This window comes from Mustela putorius, unplaced genomic scaffold (genome assembly GCF_011764305.1).
Source record: "Mustela putorius furo isolate JIRA1106 unplaced genomic scaffold, ASM1176430v1.1 tig00000275_pilon_pilon_pilon, whole genome shotgun sequence".
NCBI classification, from domain to species: Eukaryota; Metazoa; Chordata; class Mammalia; order Carnivora; family Mustelidae; genus Mustela; species Mustela putorius.
The window spans coordinates 27,646,049-27,666,171 of record NW_025421341.1 but is presented as its reverse complement, the minus strand read 5'-3'; the positions used below and the strand labels follow the sequence as shown (position 1 = coordinate 27,666,171).

Below are 20,123 nucleotides of genomic sequence, written 5' to 3'. Positions count from 1 at the left end.
TCATAGCAGAATTGAGACGGTATAGTCATTTCCCATATTCCCACTTCCTCGCCTACTCTCAGTAGCATCCCATTCCAGAGTGGTACATTTGCTACAGTGACTTGTCATTATCACCCAAAGTCCATAGTTTATGTTAGGGGTCACTCTTCATGTGTTGTACATTCTGTGGATTTTAATGATTGTATAATGAAATGTATCCACCATTATAATACCATATGAAATATTGCATTACCCTAAAAATCCTCTGTGCTCTGTCTGTTAATCTTTCCCTCTACCCTAACTCCTCTAGCACCTTGATGATCTTCTTTTGATTTTTTTTTTTAAAGATTTTATTTATTTATTTGACAGATAGAGATCACAAGTAGGCAGAGAGGCAGGCAGAGAGAGAGAAGGGAAGCAGGGTCCCTGCTGAGAGAGAGCCTGATGAGGGGCTCCATCCCAGGATCCTAGGATCATGACCTGAGCCGAAAGCAGAGGCTTTAACCCACTGAGCCACCCAGGCGCCCCTCTTTTGATCTTTTTATAGTCTCTTTTGTTTTGCCTTTTCCAGAATGTCATGTAGTTGGAGTGATATGGTAGGCAGTAGCATTTTCAGATTGTGTTCTTTCACTTGGTAATTTGCACTTAAGGTGCCTCCATTGGTGGGTTAATGGATCATATCTTTTCAGTGCTGAATAATACTCTGTTTCTGGATGTACCACAGTGTATTGTTTCACCTATTGAAGGAAGTTTTGGTTGCTTCCACGTTTTGTCAGTTACGAATAAAGCTGCTGTAAACATGTGAGTCTGGGGTTTTGTTTGGACATAAGTTGTCAACTTTTTTGATATTTATAGCAAGGAGCCTAATTGATAGATGGTATGGTGGGAGTATATATAGTTTTGTAAGAACCTACCAAACTGTCCTCCAAAGTGGCTGTGTATCATTTTGCATTCCCACCAGCAGTGAGCAAAAGTGCTTGTTAGCTACATTCTCAGCAGTATTTAGTGTAGTCAGTGTTTTGGATTTTGGCCATTCTGCTAAATGTGTAAGGGTGTCTCATTGTTGTTTTAATTTGCAATTTCTTTCTTTCTTTAAAGATTTTATTAAGTATTCTCTACACCCAACATAAGGCTTGAACATACAACCTCAAGACCAAGAGTCGAATACTATACAGACTGAGTCACCCTAGGTGCCCCTCATTTTTCAACTTCTTAATCAGATATTGGACATCTTTCAGTATGCTTAATTGCCATCTGGTTATCTTTTTTGGTGAGGTGGCCAGGTCTTTTGCCAGTATTTTAGATTGGGTTTTCTTGGTGACTTTTATTAATTCCTTGTATATATTGGGTAACAGTCCTTTACCAGATATTTTCTTTCAGTCTGTGTCTTGTCATCTCATGCTCTTGAACAAAATCTGTTGCTCTTCAAGGGATTTTAATTTTCTGCCAGGTTCTTGATCTACTGCTCTTGGCTACGTCTGTATCTTGCTTTTTGCAAGGCTAAGTGCCATGAACCAGCCATCAGTTTTCAATTGCTCATTTTAGCCTCATTGTCACAGCTGGTCCCATCCTATTCTCCGTTTCCATGGTTTTGTTGCTTGGTTTTTCCTTGTTTCACTCCTCAAATTCTAGCTCTTCACCTGGATAACCTTCATGTAGCTTTTCCTATATAGTAATGGTGGATATACTTGGTCTGCTTGCCCCCTACGGTACTGGTACCACCTCTACAGCAGGGTTCTTTCCTGTTTGCCTTTGCTGATGCAAAAACTAATTGTGGTTATGAGGGTGTGAGATTAACCATGTTATTCACACACAACTGACCCCAATTCCTATCTCTTGTAAATTTTATGTATTCTGTTAACAGTTTGTAAAATAAGAGTTAAATCTTTTTATCCCCTACTTAATGTGTTTTTTGGTTTAAATACAAACTTACCTTTTAAAAAGCCCATTTTAATCTTCATAAAGGTTGAATTTTCATCTCATTCCTACCTTTTATTATGTATATTTGAGCACATATTTGTTCACTTTTCATAGAAGGACAATTTTCTGAGGCATCACTAGCAGAAGAATTATTTATTCATAGAGTGATCTGAATAATTAAGAGAATGCACCAAGTGTATATTAAGCATTTATTTTATGTCTTCTAGTCCTGTATCTGTGTGTGTGAGCGTAATCATTCAAAAATAAATGTAACAGAGGGCGCCTGGGTGGCTCAGTGGGTTAAGCCACTGCCTTCGGCTCAGGTCATGATCTCAGGGTCCTGGGATCGAGTCCCACATCGGGCTCTCTGCTCAGCAGGGAGCCTGCTTCCTCCTCTCTCTCTCTGCCTGCCTCTCTGCCTACTTGTGATCTCTCTCTGTCAAATAAATAAATAAAATCTTTAAAAAAAAAATAAAATAAATGTAACAGAGTATGTCTGACCAGCAGGAGATCTTCTGGGGCACCTTTACAACTCTCATGTCCTGTGATAGAGGTTAATTATTGTGAATGTATTTAATATTGAATTTTATTTACACTTAAAAATTACTAAGATGATAAAGTTTACATTATATAAAAATGATGTATCATTTGTGCTTAGGTCATTGGCCAAAGCAGATCCATGACCACATCTAACTTCAACAGTAAAAAAACAAAGTAAAAATAACAAAATGAATAGCAGCTATTTTCTGCTAAGTAAAATTCATTGTTACTGATTTGTCAGGGTAATTTTTTGAGGCATGATGCAAATAAAGCAGTTTTACATTTATGACACATTGTGCTAGTTGATCACATTTTTATTTTGTTGAAAGGCAGGTGTAAGTATAAATATTGGATAAATACTTGAGGTGTTTTATTTGGAAGTGTATATAAATCAGTATATAAAACACGTGTCTTTTAAAAATTTTTTAAATTTGAGTGGTCAGTTTTTCATTCATTTAACAGATATACCAAGCACATTTTTGCATTCCAAAATTAGCGTGACTTTGTTAACATGTAACTTGAATTTATAACAGAGGGGTATTCAGAAGTTAACTTAAGTCATTAAGAATAATTGTTAGATATATAGTACTGTTTCCCTAGTATTGTCATTATTTAATTTAATTGCTATTCAGAATTTAGTGGTTCACTGAAAGTATATGAAGATTGGTGAGGAATTTTATAAATAGGCATATTTTCAGTTTGTGGGGTTTTTTTAGTGTTATCTGTCATGGGAATTTGCATCTGACAAGTGCCAGACTTAATGAATTGGAATAAATGCTTTAGTATTCACTTTACAAAAAAGTATTTTAACACAGTACTATCTATGAACCAACGTGTGTGTCACTTTTGATATAGTCAGTATGCTTATGGGTGATATGTTTTAAAGTCAAGGAGCTTATTAGTCTTATGAAGAAAAGATTACATGTGATACAGTGCTAAATTATGTGATATAGGCTAGTGATTTTCAGACTACACATTTACTAGAAGAGACATTGTTTCATCACTAAGATCTCCTAACGGGTGTTTTTCTTCTAATATGTAAGAAAAATTAGTTACAGTTTTCTCAATTTTAATTTATTCTCCCGTTTGTGGGTATAGTGTGTTTTGTGTGTGTATATATATATATTTTTTTTTTTTCTTTCGGTCTTCGGCACTTGCCACTACTTGTTTATACTTGTTTATAGTAGTGCTAATATGCAGTGACATTTTATTTACTGTTTATAATTCAAGTTTATAGGTATCTATATATCTCAACACACATTAAATAATTTGTTTCTCACAAAACACCATGACTTCAGATTCTCCCCAACCTAAAAATCTTTAATCACTACTAGAGGTGTTTGGGAGCTAGAACGTGTCTGGTTAGGGCTAGACCATGGAGGATTTGGGTGGGTTGGAATAATTAGGGAGGTTGGCAGTATAGTCCCAAAGTTACAGGAACTCAGAGGACAAACTGCTTCTTTATAATAAAGCTAGAATCAGTCTAAATTCCATTTTCTAGTCAGTAATCATATCATTGGACAGATAGCGTAGCAGGAAGTACTAGTAGTTAGGAATTTATTGGAGAAGGTGGCAATATGCTTGGGGACTATGGAAAGGAATTCTTGGAGTCTGAGTAGTCTTAGCAAGATTGCATTGCAAAGGCACTTCAGACTCACGGCAACTTGATGTGCAAAGATAGATACCCTGAAAAAGCTTACCATGTTGATGGTGGATCATGGTATTGGAGGGTAGGGTGAATAAAGTAAAGGGTCTTCTAGATGCCAGGCACTGTTCTAGGTGTGGGAGGCACACATGAAAAAAGACAAAATCCCTGCTGGTGTGGATCTTGCATTTTAGTGAGAGGAATAGTAAGTAGATAAATAGGTAAAACAGTAGGCAGTGACAAGTACTGTGAGGAAAAATTAGTGCAAAGAGTGGAGATAGAAGTTGTTTGAAATAGGGTGATCAGGAAAGACCTCTTTGTGGAAGTGAAACTTGGGTAGAAAACAGGGGTGTAAGCTGTGTGAAATGTGCAGAGCAAAGGGTAGAACACAGTTGTTGGATGCAGCCCCACAGTAGCTGGAGCAGGGTGAGTTAATAGTTTATGCTCAGTAAGTGTTGGCCGAGTGCCAGGCACTGTTCTCAGTGTGTCACTAGTGTTCATTTAACCTCTACAGCAATTCTGTGAAATGGATACTGTTTCACATGTAAGGAAACTGAGGCACAGAGCTGCAATAAATTTACCCAAGGAGACACAGCTAGTCAGGGAGCTGGAGTTGAGCCCAGTAGTTTGACTCCTAAGTCAACATTTTTAACCATTCTGCAAGGATGGGGAAGGGGAGGTGTGGTAAGAAATTTAGTTGGAACAATAGCCTGGAACCAATTCTCTGGGGCCCTGTAGTTCCTTAAAGTATTTAGGATTTTATTTTGACTGTGATGTTAGGTTGGAGGGTTGAGAACTGCCCAGGAGGTTGCTTTATGATTCTGGAGATCAGGAGATGGGTCTGGACTATACAACACATTTGTTAGTTATCTGTATTTAGGTTATATTGTAGCTTAAAATATTTCTACTGGCCTATAACCTATTTCTGTGATGTAAAATTGAATATTCCATACGATTTTATTGAACAGATATGTGCATGTATACATATGAGAGTGTGTTTGTGTGTGTGCACGTGTGTAAAATACTTTAATGAACTCTTCTGTTAATAGGTGCGAGAAGATGTACTAAATTCATTGAATAACAACTTTCTTCAAACGCTAAATCAAGCTTGGAATGATCATCAAACAGCTATGGTGATGATTAGAGACATACTAATGTATATGGTAAGTAGAGCTTTTTTTGTTTTTCCTTTAAGAAGTTGGGCATTTCACGGGCACCTGGGTGGCTCAGTCTCTTAAGCCTCTGCCTTTGGCTCAGGTCATGATCTCAGGGTCCTGGGATCGAGTCCCATATCAGGCTCTCTGCTCAGCAGGGAGCCTGCTTCCTCCTCTCTTTCTCTGCCTGCCTCTCTGCCTACTTGTGATCTGTCAAATAAATGAATAATATCTTAAAAAAAAAAAAAAAAAGAAGTAGGCATTTCAAAACAGTGTCTGTCTTCTTTCTGTCCCTTTAGTTGAATGGCACAGGTCAGTGTGGAAGGTGTTACTTTAAAAAAAATAAATAAATACTTCCTTTACAGGGACCAGCCTTAGCTTATATGAAGTAGAACCTTAATTATTCATATATTTAATGATTAGAATGGAAGACTAAAAGAGAAAGGTCTAATTTTTTTTCTCAGTATATAACACTTGTACTTCAAAATGGAAAATGCTGAATGTCTCTTTTTGAGTAACAGTGGTTGAATGACAGCATGAGAGACGAAAACTTAGTACTCTCTTACATGTTTTTAAAAACCTAATGTCTTTACATCTTCAGTGATGAGGTGTCATTTTATACAAATATGCTTGTAATAATTATATTCTAATAGCTGCTGTCTTAATAGTAAATCTTTGCAGTATATGTTATTCAGATACATATTCCATTTTTTACCTGTTACTATTGTTTTTTGTTTTTGTCAGTCAAGGAGAATACCGTATTCAACAATTTGGAAAACATTGACACGAGCTAAGCTGTTTAATGACTATAAAGGAGATTAAACTATCGAGTTTTTTTCTTACCTTTGTGTGATTATAGAACGGAGCCAGATTCATCAAGCTTAATTACTGTGTCAGTGCAAAATTAACAAGTCTAATAACTTTTCTTGTTACTTCAGTGTTTATATTTGGGAATTGGATATACGGTTTTCTTCTAAGGTTTTACTCTCTGTTTTTCAAATTTTTATTTTCAGTTTCTTTAGTTTGATTCTAGCTATAGTGATGAGAGCATGTCCTAGTTTCTTTCACTTGCTAGCATAAAGCAGTGGTTGGAAAGAATTTCCAATGAGAGTAAACAGCTCTGGAGTTTTTTGTTCTGCTCAGAGAATGCAGTCAGGCCTATTACTCCTGGTTTTACAGGGCTTAGTGGCAAGGGGGTCAGGGAGAGGCTACTTCAATTTTTAGGGGTTGGTAAAAAAGTAGAACAGTATTTAGCCTTTCTGAGCCTCATTTTCCTCTTCAGGATGTAGATTCATTCTGTGCTGACATTTTGAGGTAAATGAGATAGCATGTGAAAACATACAATGCCTTGGATATAAATGTGAAGTAAGTTAGCTTATATTGTTCTCATTAAGTTCTAGAATTGACGAGTCTTTAAATTTTAACACTAACAAACAGTAAGATAGAAAACCACTTGTAATTTTATGGTCCATTACTCTATTGATAAAAGAAGTATTTCAGGATTATACACACAGTCACTCTTACATGTTTTAAAAAATTTCTGCTTCATTTCACTTCCCTTTTGGGGGGTGGGGGTGAGGTTTCCCAAATGAAATGTCAAACCTTGAATCCTGACTGCTATGTGACGAAAGTCAAGAAACAAATCAGTTTATTCCTTGGCTTCCTCATTTATAAAATGAAAATAATATTTTGCTTATTGGGTAGGGTAGCCATGATGCTTGAAGGTGCCATTCATATAGAGTACTATAGCCCCTGGACCAAGTAATGTGCTCCGTAAAAACTCACTAGGATTAAGGTTTCTTGTCCCTTTATCCTTTCATCAAACCTGTGTGATAGGACCACAGCCCTGGATAAAACCAGCAACTTACCTTTCCTGGGCCTCTGCTGGAGGAAACTCCCAACAGGGTAGATAATTACCACTGTTTGTCCTTTGTCACAATGTCCAGTTGACCCTGCACACTGTCCAGTTGTCTTATTTCCCCTCTACTAGTTTCTCTCCAAACCTCCAGCTTTCCTGCTGGCCTCCTCACTCTTAAATGATATTGCCTTCCATGTCTCACAGAAAAGAGCAAGCATCAGGTGGAACTTATATTCGTTTCTTAACCACTAAATCTACAGTTTTACCTGTATTTTTTCCCTTTTGTGTTTTTCCATTTCCCTCTTGTTTTAATGGAGGCATTGTCTTCCCTCATGTTAAAGGCCAGTTTTCCTCTTGTGCTTAAGCAGGATCACATCCCTTTCTACGTTATCAAAAACCTCACGTGTTTTCAGCTTCTACCTTTTTACTGAGTCTTATTTATACACATGAGACATGCTTAGACCACTCACATCCTCAGAATCCTACTAAATTTTCTGTTTTACTCTGTGCTGCCTCCTAGAGTCATTGTCATTCACAGGCAAATGTTGACCCTTGGCTATCTCCCTTTTCTCATCTTTGATTCACTTTGAATACATTCCAGTTAAGCTTCTTCCTCAATTAATGCTCTTTAGTCTTGCTCTTAGGAGGATCACCATGTCCGAAGCAGAGATCACTGCAAATCCTTGTGCTCCTTGATTTTTTTTCTGCATCACTGGGGACAGTTGACTACTCTTTTCTTTTCACATGCTGGCCTTTGGTTTCAGTGACATAGCACTCCCTTGGTATGCCTCCTGCCTTTCCGACTGTTCCTTCTCAGCTACTCCTCCTCCTCTGCCCTTTAAGTAGAGGCAGTCTTAGTAACTTAGGGCTTAGTAACCTGGACTTCCTCCTCCTGGTTCACCTCAGCTCCTGCTGTAGCTTCGGTTAGTGCCTCTGTGCAGATGATTCCCAAATCACGTCTCCATTCTCATTTTCTGAGATTAAGATTTGTTATACTCATTTGTCAAGTTGATGGCCATCTTTGTTGTCTGAGAGGGACTTCAAAGTTGGCGTTTCCAAATGAATGCAAAATTGGTACCATTCTATTTGTTCATGCCAGAAACCTGGGAATTACTCTTGTTAGTGTCTTCACCCTCCATCATATATTTCTAGAATCTGCAGCTTTTCGATTTTCATAATTACCCAGCAGGAAAGCACCTTCGTTTCTCTCTCAGAGCATTTCGTGACTAGTCTTAGAACACTTGCTGTGCTCTTAAGAGTGCTTAGTTGAAAGCATGTGATCGAGTCTGCTGAAGTTCTTATTGCTCATCTTGAAATCTTCATACATGTCTTCTGTGTGGAAATGTTTCTAGAACGTTTCCTCTCCGTATGTGATTTGCTCCTACTTATCCTTTAAGTCTCAGTAGATTTCTGGTAAGGATTCCCTGACCTACGCTGTGTACTGCCTACTGGCCGCAGTTGCTCTCCTTGTACCCAGTGCTCCTCCTTTGTGTCATTTATCACAGTCATCATTAACAGCTGTTTAGGGCCTTGTTTCCCCATTAGACTGAACATTATGAAGAGGGGCCAGTAGTGTCTTGTTACCACTGTGTCCCCAACACCTATCACAGCTTGCACCAACTAGGCATTCAAGTGTAACTTGAATAAATAGATGTACGTGGACTCTTTTTTTAAAAATAGATTATAGATTATAGTAGATATAGATTATAGACTTACAGATTTAATAGATTATACATTTTTAGTAGATTATAGATTATAGTTTTTATAGATTATAAATTAATTTTTAATAAATTATAGATTACAGTTTGCAAAATGCCTTTTTTTTTTTAAAGATTCATTTATTTATTTTGACAGAGAGATCACAAGTAGACAGAGAGGCAGACAGAGAGAGAGAGAGAGAGAGAGAGAGAGAAGCAGGCTCCCTGTTGAGCAGAGAGCCCGACGCGGGACTCGATCCCAGGACGCCGAGATCATGACCTGAGCTGAAGGCAGCGGCTTAACCCACTGAACCACCCAGGCGCCCGCAAAATGCTTTTTAAATTATGCTATTGTTTGTCTGCCTTCGGGTCAGGTCATGATCTCAGTGTCCTGGGATCAAGCCCTGCATTGAGCTCCCTGCTCAGTGGGGAGTCTGCTTCTCCCTCTGCACCTCTCACCCTTTGTGCTGCTTGTGCACACTCACGTACTCTTTTTCTCAAGTAAATAAGTAAATAAATAATCTTTTAAAAAATATACTATTGTTGGGGTGTTGGAGTAGCTCAGTCAGTTTAAGTGTCTGACTCTTGATTTTGGGCTCAGGTCCTGATCTCAGAATCCTAGGATTCACCTGCATAGGGTTCCATGCTCAATAGGGAGTCTGCTTGTCCCTCTGAGCCTTCCCCTGCTTCTCCTCGCTCTTTCTTGAATAATAAAATCTTTTAAAAATACATACTGTTAAGGATTTGGAGAGAATTTCAAGTGTTGTTGATAAGATATCTTCACATTCCACAAGATAGAATTCTTTCATTTTCATGCTCTTTTATTTTCTTTACTTTGCCTTTTTATGCTTAGTATTCTGGGCTTAATTAAATAAGTGCTTTTTAAAATTAAGGTAAAATTTTATACATTGAAATGTGCAGAACTGGAGTTAGAAAATTACTTTGACAAATACAGGCATTTATTTAACCAATACTTTGGTCAGAAAATACAAATGCTTTTAATTGCCAGGAATCTAAGGACTTTTTCCTCTTGATGTCTGCATTTTCTTTGAAGAGTTTTACCATCGTTCCAGAGTTCTCAGGTGACATAACCTGCTAGATAGGGCACATATCTGAATCATACTGGTTGAACTGTCATGGATCCTAGACAGATAACCTTCTGATGGTGAATACCTGCTATAACTGTTGGAATTCTAGATCTCAGGCTCCAAGAGGGAGGAGAGAAGATTCTTCACTATCTACCTACCTACCACCTACCTACTCAGCTAGCTGACTTTTACTCTTTACAAAGAGATGTCTGTAAAATGTCATTCATCAGCCTCGATGTATAGATACTATGGGACACATTGACTCTTGAAAATGAAAGTGGAATCATTGGTTATATGGAGGCAGCCACTGGTCACACTTTGTTCCACATAACTTGGTTTTGCGGCGTGTGCAGCATTTCAAAAAGAAATGTGTACATGTCTCTAGATGGAACATGTCACTTCTGGTTTCTGCCACTCTGCCCCTTCCTAATACTTGAAACTTACATGTTGAACTTCTAAGATTGGTTTGTGGCTACTTAGTAAAAGTTTCATTTTCAGTTTTAATTGTTTAAAAGATTAGTGATTGGAGAAAGATGTGAGCATTTTACAAGAAAATTTGTCCTGGTTCTATAATAGTTTTAATTGTCAATATAGCGCATAAGTATATGTTACTATTCAGTTAATTTTTCTTTGTAAACTGTAAAAATGACGGGATGCCTGGGGACTCAGTCGGTTAAGCTTCTGTCTTCCACACGGGTCGTGATCCCAGGGTCCTAGGATCAAATTCCGCATCGTGCTCCCTGCTTAGTGGGGAGCCTGCTTCTTACTCTACCTGCCACTCCCCCTGCTGTCTTCTCCCTGCCTCCCACTCTCTCTCCTTCCCTCTCTAACAAATAAATAAAATCCTTTAAAAACTATAAAAATAAATATAGTATGAAGGGAAGTTAAAGTTATGGATGGTATTCTATAGGCTACTTTTGAGCAATTAGAATTAATGGCAAAGGAAATAGAAAAACGTTTTCTAATGTAATACATAGGGTTACTGGAAAGTTAGTAGAGAAGTTTTCTGCATAAAGCTATGGCAACTTTATTTTCATTTTTTTACTTGAATTTGTCCATACTACAGTCATTTTCACAAATAGCAGAGCTATAGTGTCATTGCAGGTTTTCCTTAAAGGGAGGCTGTGAGTTCATAGGCACAAGGTAAGAGTTAACCCAGGAAGGGAGGGTCACTGCTTCTTTGAGCTGTTTATTTGGAAAGTCATTAAGGATGAGTAAAGAGGTCAAGCAGAATGTAGCAATAACATTGTGAAGAAGAGAGAAGCTAAAGAACTTTTGATGCTCTTGGTCTCCTTTGTAAAGTAGAAGGTGGGACCATTGGTTTAGGGACTGAAGTATGTGAGGTGTTAAAGAATGGTTAAAGAAGGCTGAGTAATGATCCCCCAGACATGCCCATGACTAGTGTCCGGAACCTAGGGATTGTTACCTTATAGGGCAAAAGGAACTTTGCAGGTGATTCGGTTAAGGATTTTGAGAGGTTGAGATTGTTCTAGGTCATCCTAGTGGGCCTAGTGGAATCACAGGGTCATTACAGAAGGAGGGTCAATAAGAGATGGAGGTGATGTAACAGAAGCAGAGATTGGAATGATAGGCTTTGAAGATGGAGGAGGAGCTATAGCTGAGTACAGCTAGCCACTAGAAGTTGGAAAAGGCAAGAAAGTGGACTCCCTCCTCAGATCATCTAAAAGGAATCAGCCCTGTTGATATATTGACTTAAGTCCAGGGAAACTGATTTAGTCTTCTGAACTCTAGAGCTGTGAAAAAGTAGTAAGCTACTAAATTTGTGGTCGTGTACTCAGCAACAATAGGACTAATGCAAGGAAAAGGTTTGGAGGCTCTCTTGTGCTGGGGTCAGCTCTTTGTAAATAAATGGATCATCTCGTAGTTAGTTGTAAGGGAGTAAATTAGGCAAGAGTTGGCACAGAGTTTACATAGTAGAGTTGATCAGCAGAGTTATTACTTTTTCCAGGTGTACTTGGCAGTCTTAGATAAGAATGCTCAGGTAAATTTAGCCTTACGGTGGGGGGGAGGATTTTAATGTAGTAACATTATCGAAACGGTTGATTGTTGATTGTGAGTCTGTGCTCTTTAATAAGTAGGCATCTGAGTCATAAGATCCCAGGAAATGGAGGTATTAGGTATTAGGGATGAGTAGACCTGGAGAGCCAGTTGAGAGTAAGGAGCAGGTTCCTTTCAGTGTAACAAAGTAGGAAAGGTGTGAGGAAAAAGATCTCCAGGGCCAGAGATATTTGGTGTCTTCTAATGAGGTTCAGGGTTTGCCCATATCCGTATGTGGGTGAAGGGAGTCCTGATAAAGGTGGGGGTAAATATTTAGGCACCTGTAAACAGCATGTCAGATTGGTCATTCTTGTCAGTGTCAGAGTTACCAGTGATAATAGGTGGCAGGAAGCAGAGTTGAAAGAAAGAAGTAAGCTGTTCGCCGAAGCTACCAAGAATTTGTGTGTTTTGGGAAGTCAGAAGATAGGGTGAGAAGGATGAGAACACTGAGATGCTGAAATTCTTCTCCATGTTTTTTCCTGTAGGTTTTGAGGCTTTGAATGTTTCTTCTTTACAGCATTCTAGATTGCACATTTAGAGAAGTTTGAAAATGACTTTATTCTGGAACAACACAGATAGGTTGCTTAAGAGTCTTTTTGGCACTTCCTCTGCTCTTAAAATGTCATATTAAATACAAAATAATAGAAAATAGGATCCAGTGGCTTTGAGATTATTAAGGTTCGCACCTGTTCAATATTTTTCCTGACAGGAACAACAGACTTTCCCCATCTGTGCTGTAGTTTTTGTATTTGTGACTGATAGTATAAATACCTTGGCATTTTTTTGTGGTTAGATCCCAAGCCAAGTACTAGACCTTTATGTTTAAAAAAAGTCATCATCATAAATACTGTTGAAGGTCAAGAATGTTGTGCTTGATAATGAGGATTTCACCTTGCCTTCCATCTCAGTTACTCTTTCTGACAAATTGGTAGACCCGTAAACCCCTTGATTACCATGCCCTGACAACTGTTTTTGTGTGTGGAGTGATGATGTGGCAGTCCATGAGGTTGACTTAAGGGAGGCACGTATTCATTCAGCATGAAGTAGGCCCTGTGGTATGGTCAGAAATAGAGCACATATTTCTTGAGGTAGTAAAGGAAATGAAACTTTTGTTCATAAAGGGTACTGCCCCATGTTGTCTGTATGTGCACAAACTTCTTATGTGTACAGATTTCCTGTGTGTGTGTGTGTGCGTGTGTGTGTGTTTCCTGTAGGAAATGGGGAATAGTGGAGAAAAAAATATTTAATGATGAATACACTTGGCTTTAGTTCCTACATTGTCATTAATTCGCTTAAGTTACTTCTCTAGGTAAAACTCTTTAATTCCTTATTTATAAGGAAAATAGATTTATTGGGTAAGAGCTCTGGTTTTTATTTCTTTGGGGTTTTGACCCTCTACCAAAAGTAGGTATCTGCATCTACATACCATACAACGTAAACTTTTGTTTGCAATTTCAGGTGGTTTATGGGTTCCCTAAGGCCTGTCTATGGGATCGGGTTGAGGATGTGTTGGTTAGATCATTTTAAGTTTTCAAGTCTTTCAACTCTGACATTTTACACCTTTTTTTTTTTTTTTTAAGATTTTTATTTATTTGACAGATCACAAGTAGGCAGAGAAGCAGGCAGAGGGGGGTGAGGGAGCAGACTCCCTGCTGAGCAGCGAGCCGGAGGCGGGGCTCCTTCCCAGGATCCTGGGATCATGACCTGAGCCGAAGGGAGCGGTTTAATCAACTAAGCCACTCAGGTGGCCCATACACCTTTCTAAAACTGAAAGTGATCAGTTACTTGTGTTGTTTGTAATAAAGGAAAAAACAAGAGGTGAGAGTAGATTAGTATTAAGCTGATGACAGTTTCTTTAAGAACTCTTAAAGTGGGTTGATAGAGCATCAGTTGGCTAGGAGTCTATCCAGTACTATTCCTTGTAATAGCACCTAACACTTTCAAAGCCCTTAGTGTGTGTCTGGCATTGTTTTTAGCATATTTAAGTATATTTCATTTAATTCTTAAATTGTTGCTATTTTTATTGTTGCTGTTTTTAAGCAGTAGTTTGGGAAAGCAATAATTTTTATTTTTTACTAATAGAATTTTTATTCTTAAATTTCTTTAAAAAAGTAAAAATACTTTTCTGAATATATAGCAATATATACTCTTTATTACATGACTGCATCTCTTTTCTAAATGTTTTAAATACCTGACCTTCGAGGTAAGTATTGTACTCTCCATTTCACAAATGAATAAATCAAGGTCAGAGAAGATAATCTGTCAAGATCACACAGTTACAATATTACTAGAATAGTGAATCCAAGTCTTTTTTTAATTCAAAGCCCATAGTCTTCACCACTTGGCCTGAACCACCTCAGTGCAGCAGAATTATGTGTATGGACTCTGCTTAACAGAATTTCTGATATTGTTTTTTTTAAAGATTTCATTTATTTGAGAGAGCATACGTGAGCCCACAGGGGAGGAGCAAAGGGAAAGGGAGATAATCTCTAGCTGACTCTGCACTGGAGCTCAGTCCCACAACTGTGAGATCGTGACCGGAGCCGAAACTAAGAGACACTTAACTGACTGAGCCACCCAGGGGCTCCCAGAATTCATGATGATTTACTCAGAGTTGAGCTAACATTCATTTACATTCATTTACCTTCATGCTTATGAGGATAAATTCATTCATTCAGCAAGTATACAATGAGTGTATTATGTATCAAGCATTGCTCTCAACAACTGTGATTTCTTTTTCCAAGTTCTGTCATTGGGCAGTTTTATGATGCAGACATCTGTTTGGGCAGATAGTCTTAGTTCCCCAAATGGAATTGAAGAACATTGACTTTTTCCATGCTCCCAAGTGTAAGCTATTGAAGCATATTAGAATAGTATTCTGGTTTCGTTTCTTCTTATTTTGTTTGAATCTGATATTAAAATTCTCCTTGAAGAGTGACTTGGTTAAGACTTAAGTTTCCCAATTGTCATCAGAAGTTACTTAACACCATCATTACCAGAATATCTAGAAAATCACCAAAAATATTAGATGCCTTAGTGTTTATTCTATCCAGTTGATAGTACTCTAGCCCTGCAGTAATTTGAAAGTCCTCTTCTAATTTTTTTGACACTTTTGTTGACATGTAACATAAATAAAAGTGGAGAAGTCTGTTGTGTGCATTTTTTTAAATGTGGGTTTTGTAGGATTTTTGCTTTTTAGTAATTTGTGGGAGGTTTTTATATATGCTGGGTAAAAGGTCTTTGTAGATATATGTTTTTATTGTTTGTCTGTTTTTGAGCTTAATGTGGGGCTTAAACTCGCCATCCAAGATCAAGACCTGAGCTGAGATCAGAAATCAGGCACTTAACCGACTGAGCCATCAAGGTGCCCTTCTAGATGTATTTTATATAGTTTAAGAGATACTATATTCCATTCTGGGCATGCCTTTTTCCCTCTCTTTTAATGGTGTCTCTGAAGAGAAGCTTTAAATTTCAGTTATTTACAGTTTTTCAAACTGCAGTTGTTGAATAAAGTGCTATATAAACATCTCTTTGGTTAAATTTGTTTAACCATATTCAAATTGTCTACATCTTCCACATCTTCCCTAAATATTTTTGTTTGCTTGTCCTGTCAGCTCCTGAGAAATGTTAAAATCTTTAGATTTGACTATGGATTTGTTTTTTTCTCCTTTTAATTGACATATTTTGAGGGTTTTGTTATAAAATGAATATAAATTTTAGGGCTACTTGATTTTCCTGTTGAGTTGACTCTTATTTTTATGAAATATCCTTCTTTATTTCCTATACTTCTTGCTTTAAAGTCTACTTTGTGTAGTATTACTATATGAGTTTTATTTTGGTTGTTGTTTATATGGCAGATTTCACCCCATCCTTTCTTTTCCACCTTTTTGTGTCCTTAGCATTTATAAGCCCCATACAGTAATAGGCTTTTTAAGCCATCTGACAATTTTTGTTTTTAGATTGAAGCATATGGCTTATTTATGTTTAATATAATTACTAGTACATTTGGGTGCAAGTTTGCCATTATATTGGATTTTTTTTTTTCTGTCTCACCTATTCTTTATTGGATTTTCCCAGCCTCCTGTGCCTTTTTTTTAAGATGAATGGAGTATGTTTTATTATCCATATATACTACCTTGTGTTACTTATATTTATATATTCTCTTTCTAAACTATTTTTGTGGCAACCTTAGAGATTATAACATAGATCCTTGACTTAGAGTTTACTTTATATATGTATATATTTTAACCACTTCCTGGGGGGGGGAGTCTTAGAATGCTTTGACTTCCTGAAGTTTTTTCCCCCTTGGTTTTTAGATATTTGGTACTGGGTATTTTTTTTTTTTTTTTTGGTATGGAGGACAAACCTGCAAATTTTGTCAACATTGTGCATGAAAAATTGGGAGACCCTGGATGGTATCTTCCTTCCAAGGAAATGTAATCATCTTCTGCCAGGCAGGCATAATATGGGCAAATCACCATGATCTAGTTGAAGCTGGCTTTTAGGCTCTAAGTTTGTCTATTTTGAGTTTCCCTTTATTTCTGAATCGTGTCTTTACTCATAGAGAATAGCTATCTGGGGTCTAGATGTTACCATGCCTTGAATTCCATCTTTTGTCTCCTCACCATTTCAAGTCTGCCAGTTGTGGTCTCTTCAGCTCTTTAGCCTTCCAGTGCTGCTTTGTGTTTGGTGTTTGGTGTCTTGCCCATGCTTACGTGGTTTGTCAGTAAACATCTTGACGAAAACTGCTTGCAAAAAGTTCTGGTTCTTCTATGCATTTCTTTCTTTTCAGACTTTGGCTTCCTAAGTCTTAGCTGCTTGATAGGCAGCCTACCTGTGACTTTCTGCTGAGCCTCTCGTTTCCAGTTTCCCAGATAAAACCAATAACCCAAGGAAAAGACTGAGGGTGAATGTTGATCTATTTTCAGTGTACCTACTTGCCTTTTTTTCCAGAATCTTGGCCCCACAAGTCCAGGTTGCCTTTGTTGCTCTTTGATGCTTTTAAACAGTTGGTGTTTGTTTACTTCCCATTACTCTCCCTTGAGCCCGTTGAATTCATCATTGTATTTTCTATTTATATGATCTTGACCAATCTAGATAACTTATATAAATGGAATCACAGAGTATTTCTCCTTTTGTGACTCAGGTTTAATCCATGTTGTAGCATGTGTCAGAATTCCCTTTTTAAGGCCAAATAATAATTCTGTTTTATGTGTGCACTTCATTTTTTTTTAAAAAGATTTTTTATTTATTTGACAGAGAGACAGCCAGAGCAGGAACACAAGCAAGGGGGGGTGGGAGAGGGAGAAGCAGGATTCCTGCAGAGCAGGGAGCCCAACATGGGGCCCGATCCAGGACCCTGGGATTATAACCTGAGCCCAAGGCAGACGCCTAACGACTGAGCCACCCAGGTGCCCCTGTTTGTACTACATTTTGCTTATCCATTCATCTGTCAGGGAGCACTAGGGTTGTTTCCATTGTTTGACTATTTTGCATAGTGCTGCTATGAACATGGGTATTCATTGAGACCCTGTTTTCAGTTATTTTGAATATATACCCGGATGGTGGAATTGCTAGATCATATGGCAACTCCATTTTTAACTTTTGAGTAACCACCATGCTATTTTCCATAGCAATGACACCATTTTGCATTTCCACCAGCAATTCTCAAGAGTTCAGTTTCTTCATACCCTTGTTATTTTCTGTTTTTGTTTTGTTTTGTTTTCTGATAGTAGCTATTTTGATGGGTATGAGGAGGTGGTAGCTTTTTATTTTCATCCAACTTTTATAGTTGTTGGCAACTGTATATAATTGGCAGAGGAATTGGTCTTGTAAAAGCTAGTCTTTCAGTATTAGAAGTGGAAGTAAGTGGAATAGCATTTTAAGGTTGTTGTTACTATTAAGATGAGGAAAGAGACAGATGTTAAAGTCACCCCTAGTAAATGGAAGAGATTGGATTGAAATAACCTATCTGGCTCTTAAATCTGAGCTCTTTGCCAATGAATTCTATTGCTTCTTTAATATAGGCCTTCCGGGATGCCTGGGTGGCTCAGTTGGTTAAAATAGGCCTTCCTTTCTAAAGTCTTACAACCTCATTATTCAAAGATCTGATTTCTTTTCTTTTTTTTTTTTTAAGATTTATTTTGGAGAGATAGCAAGAGAGAGCAAGAGCGGTGGAAGGGGAGCAGTAAAGGGGAGAAGCAAACTCCCCACTGAGCAGGGAACCAGTCATGGGGCTCAGTCCCAGGACCCTGGGTTCATGACCTCAGCTAAAGGCAGGTGCTTAACTGACTGAGCCACCCAGGCTCCCCCAAGATCTTGATTTCTGTTACTTGATTACTCTTCTGGTTCTAATATGGGTTTTTTCCTGCTACCATTAGATTCTTGAATTTTAGAGTAGGGAACAGTGCTTTTATTTTAGGATTTGGTGCAATTTACACAGCCTTAGAGAAACATGACCGAGGTTTTGATTTATTAGATATCCTAGGATACAATTCTTAAAATACATGGAAGTTATTTTCAAGGAGAATTTCTCATAACAATGTTGTTTTAAAAACTTTGACAGCCCTGAGAGAGATTTTAGACCCATTTTACAGTGGTGGAAACTGTGACTTTGAGCTTTAGTCATGGTTGTAAGTTTTCAAGCCATCTGTATTCTTTGCTTTTCTATGTACTTTACCCAGTAGCATTTTTAAATCCAGAAGTGTTAATCTGTCTGAGCAGTTTACTATTTCCTCTCTTACTGGTGCCCTTTCCACAGTGTAGTCAGGACTAACATTGTGGAAAATACTGGGACAGTCAGTTCTTTAAACTTTGCTCTAATTAGATTGATTTTTTTTACTGTAACTGCACTAGAAACTTTTTGTTACTTTTCCCAGGTTTGGTTTTTTTTTTTTTTTTTTTGAAATTTTCTATTTCTGTCTTCATAGTGTTAAGCCTTCTTAACTTGTATTTATTTCATGGCTTGAAAGTGAACCCGCCCAAAGACACTTACATTTACTTGCTGATAGAAGATTGCCTAGTGATTAAGCTTGGGAAAGCAGGTTCAAACTGGTTCTAACAGATAGTAGTTATTTGTTACAGGGTTATTTGCTTTGTTGTTGTTGTTGTTTTAATGAGCTAAACTTTTCAGGGTTTGTCTCTAGTTTATAAGCAGGACAGATGCTTACTATTTGTAAAGATTTTACCCCTGTTTACATTCTTCATCTCCTTCTACCCTCTTTTTAAAATATAAATTTAAAAAAAAAAACAAAAAACCTATTGGTTAAAAAAATTTGCTGAACTATTTCTTGCAGGTAAGTTAAGTATTAAGAATTAGTGTTTCTTTGTTTTTGTTTTTTTAACTTCATGCTCATGGTTTTGGTCTATTTTGATTGTTTTAATACCATTTCTGAGTAATGAATCTCTTTAACTCACAAAGTCACTCCTTGACTTTGTACAGGTTTAGCTTTCATAAGCTCTGCATGTCCACATAGCATGTCTTGGTATCTCTAAGAATATTAGCATCTTGGTAACTGAGTAAACTCATCAGTTAAGGGGGGAAGGCAGATATTTCTCAAGATGGTGGGAGTAGTAATATCTGTGGCTTTGTGGGGCCAAACACCTTGTAGGCAGATGTCCTGTTGTCGACTGGTAATGTGAAGAGCCGTAGGTCATGAGTAGACATTTGCTGAAGATTTATGTGGAAATCTTTTGGTTGGTTGAGGTCTCCGTTTTTTGTGGCAGAGGAAGAAAGACTCTAATCTCTCTACTTCAGTTCCTAGAGACCTGCCTGCCTGCCCTAGTTGATGCTTTTAAACAGGTACTTTATAATTTATCTAGCCTTTATAGTTGTTCTTGGCAGGGAGGTTGGCCTTGCAAAAGTATTCTTTCAAGACTAGGGATAGAAGTAAGAGGGGTAGCATTATTGTAAGGTAGTGTGTTGGGTAGCAGTTGGGTTGCAGGTACAAAAGCAGCCTGGCTTTTCCCCAGGTTTATGAAAACAGGGCCAGTGAGATAGTCCCATCATTATTTATTCCTCCTCACCTCTGGGTTCATTTAGCTTGTGAAGAAGATTGCTTGTTGTAGGTTTGCTTGGCCTAGGAATAGCAACCCTGAGAGAGAATCATAAATAGAGATTGAAAATAGAGTTTATCTCTGTAGCAATGAAACTCCTATCCCTTTAGTAAATCTAATGTTTGACTC

At 37.7% G+C, this 20,123-nt stretch overlaps 1 protein-coding gene across 2 annotated transcripts in view; it reads left to right on the top strand.

The window, feature by feature from the left end:
- CUL3 (cullin 3) overlaps positions 1 to 20,123 on the top strand; it is a 91,395-nt gene that overhangs the window by 35,603 nt on the left and 35,669 nt on the right. For both annotated transcript variants that reach the window (XM_045078788.1, XM_045078789.1), the window contains one exon: positions 5,134 to 5,247. In XM_045078788.1, the coding sequence (XP_044934723.1) occupies positions 5,134 to 5,247 (114 nt within the window). The remainder of the gene's footprint in view (positions 1 to 5,133; positions 5,248 to 20,123) is intronic.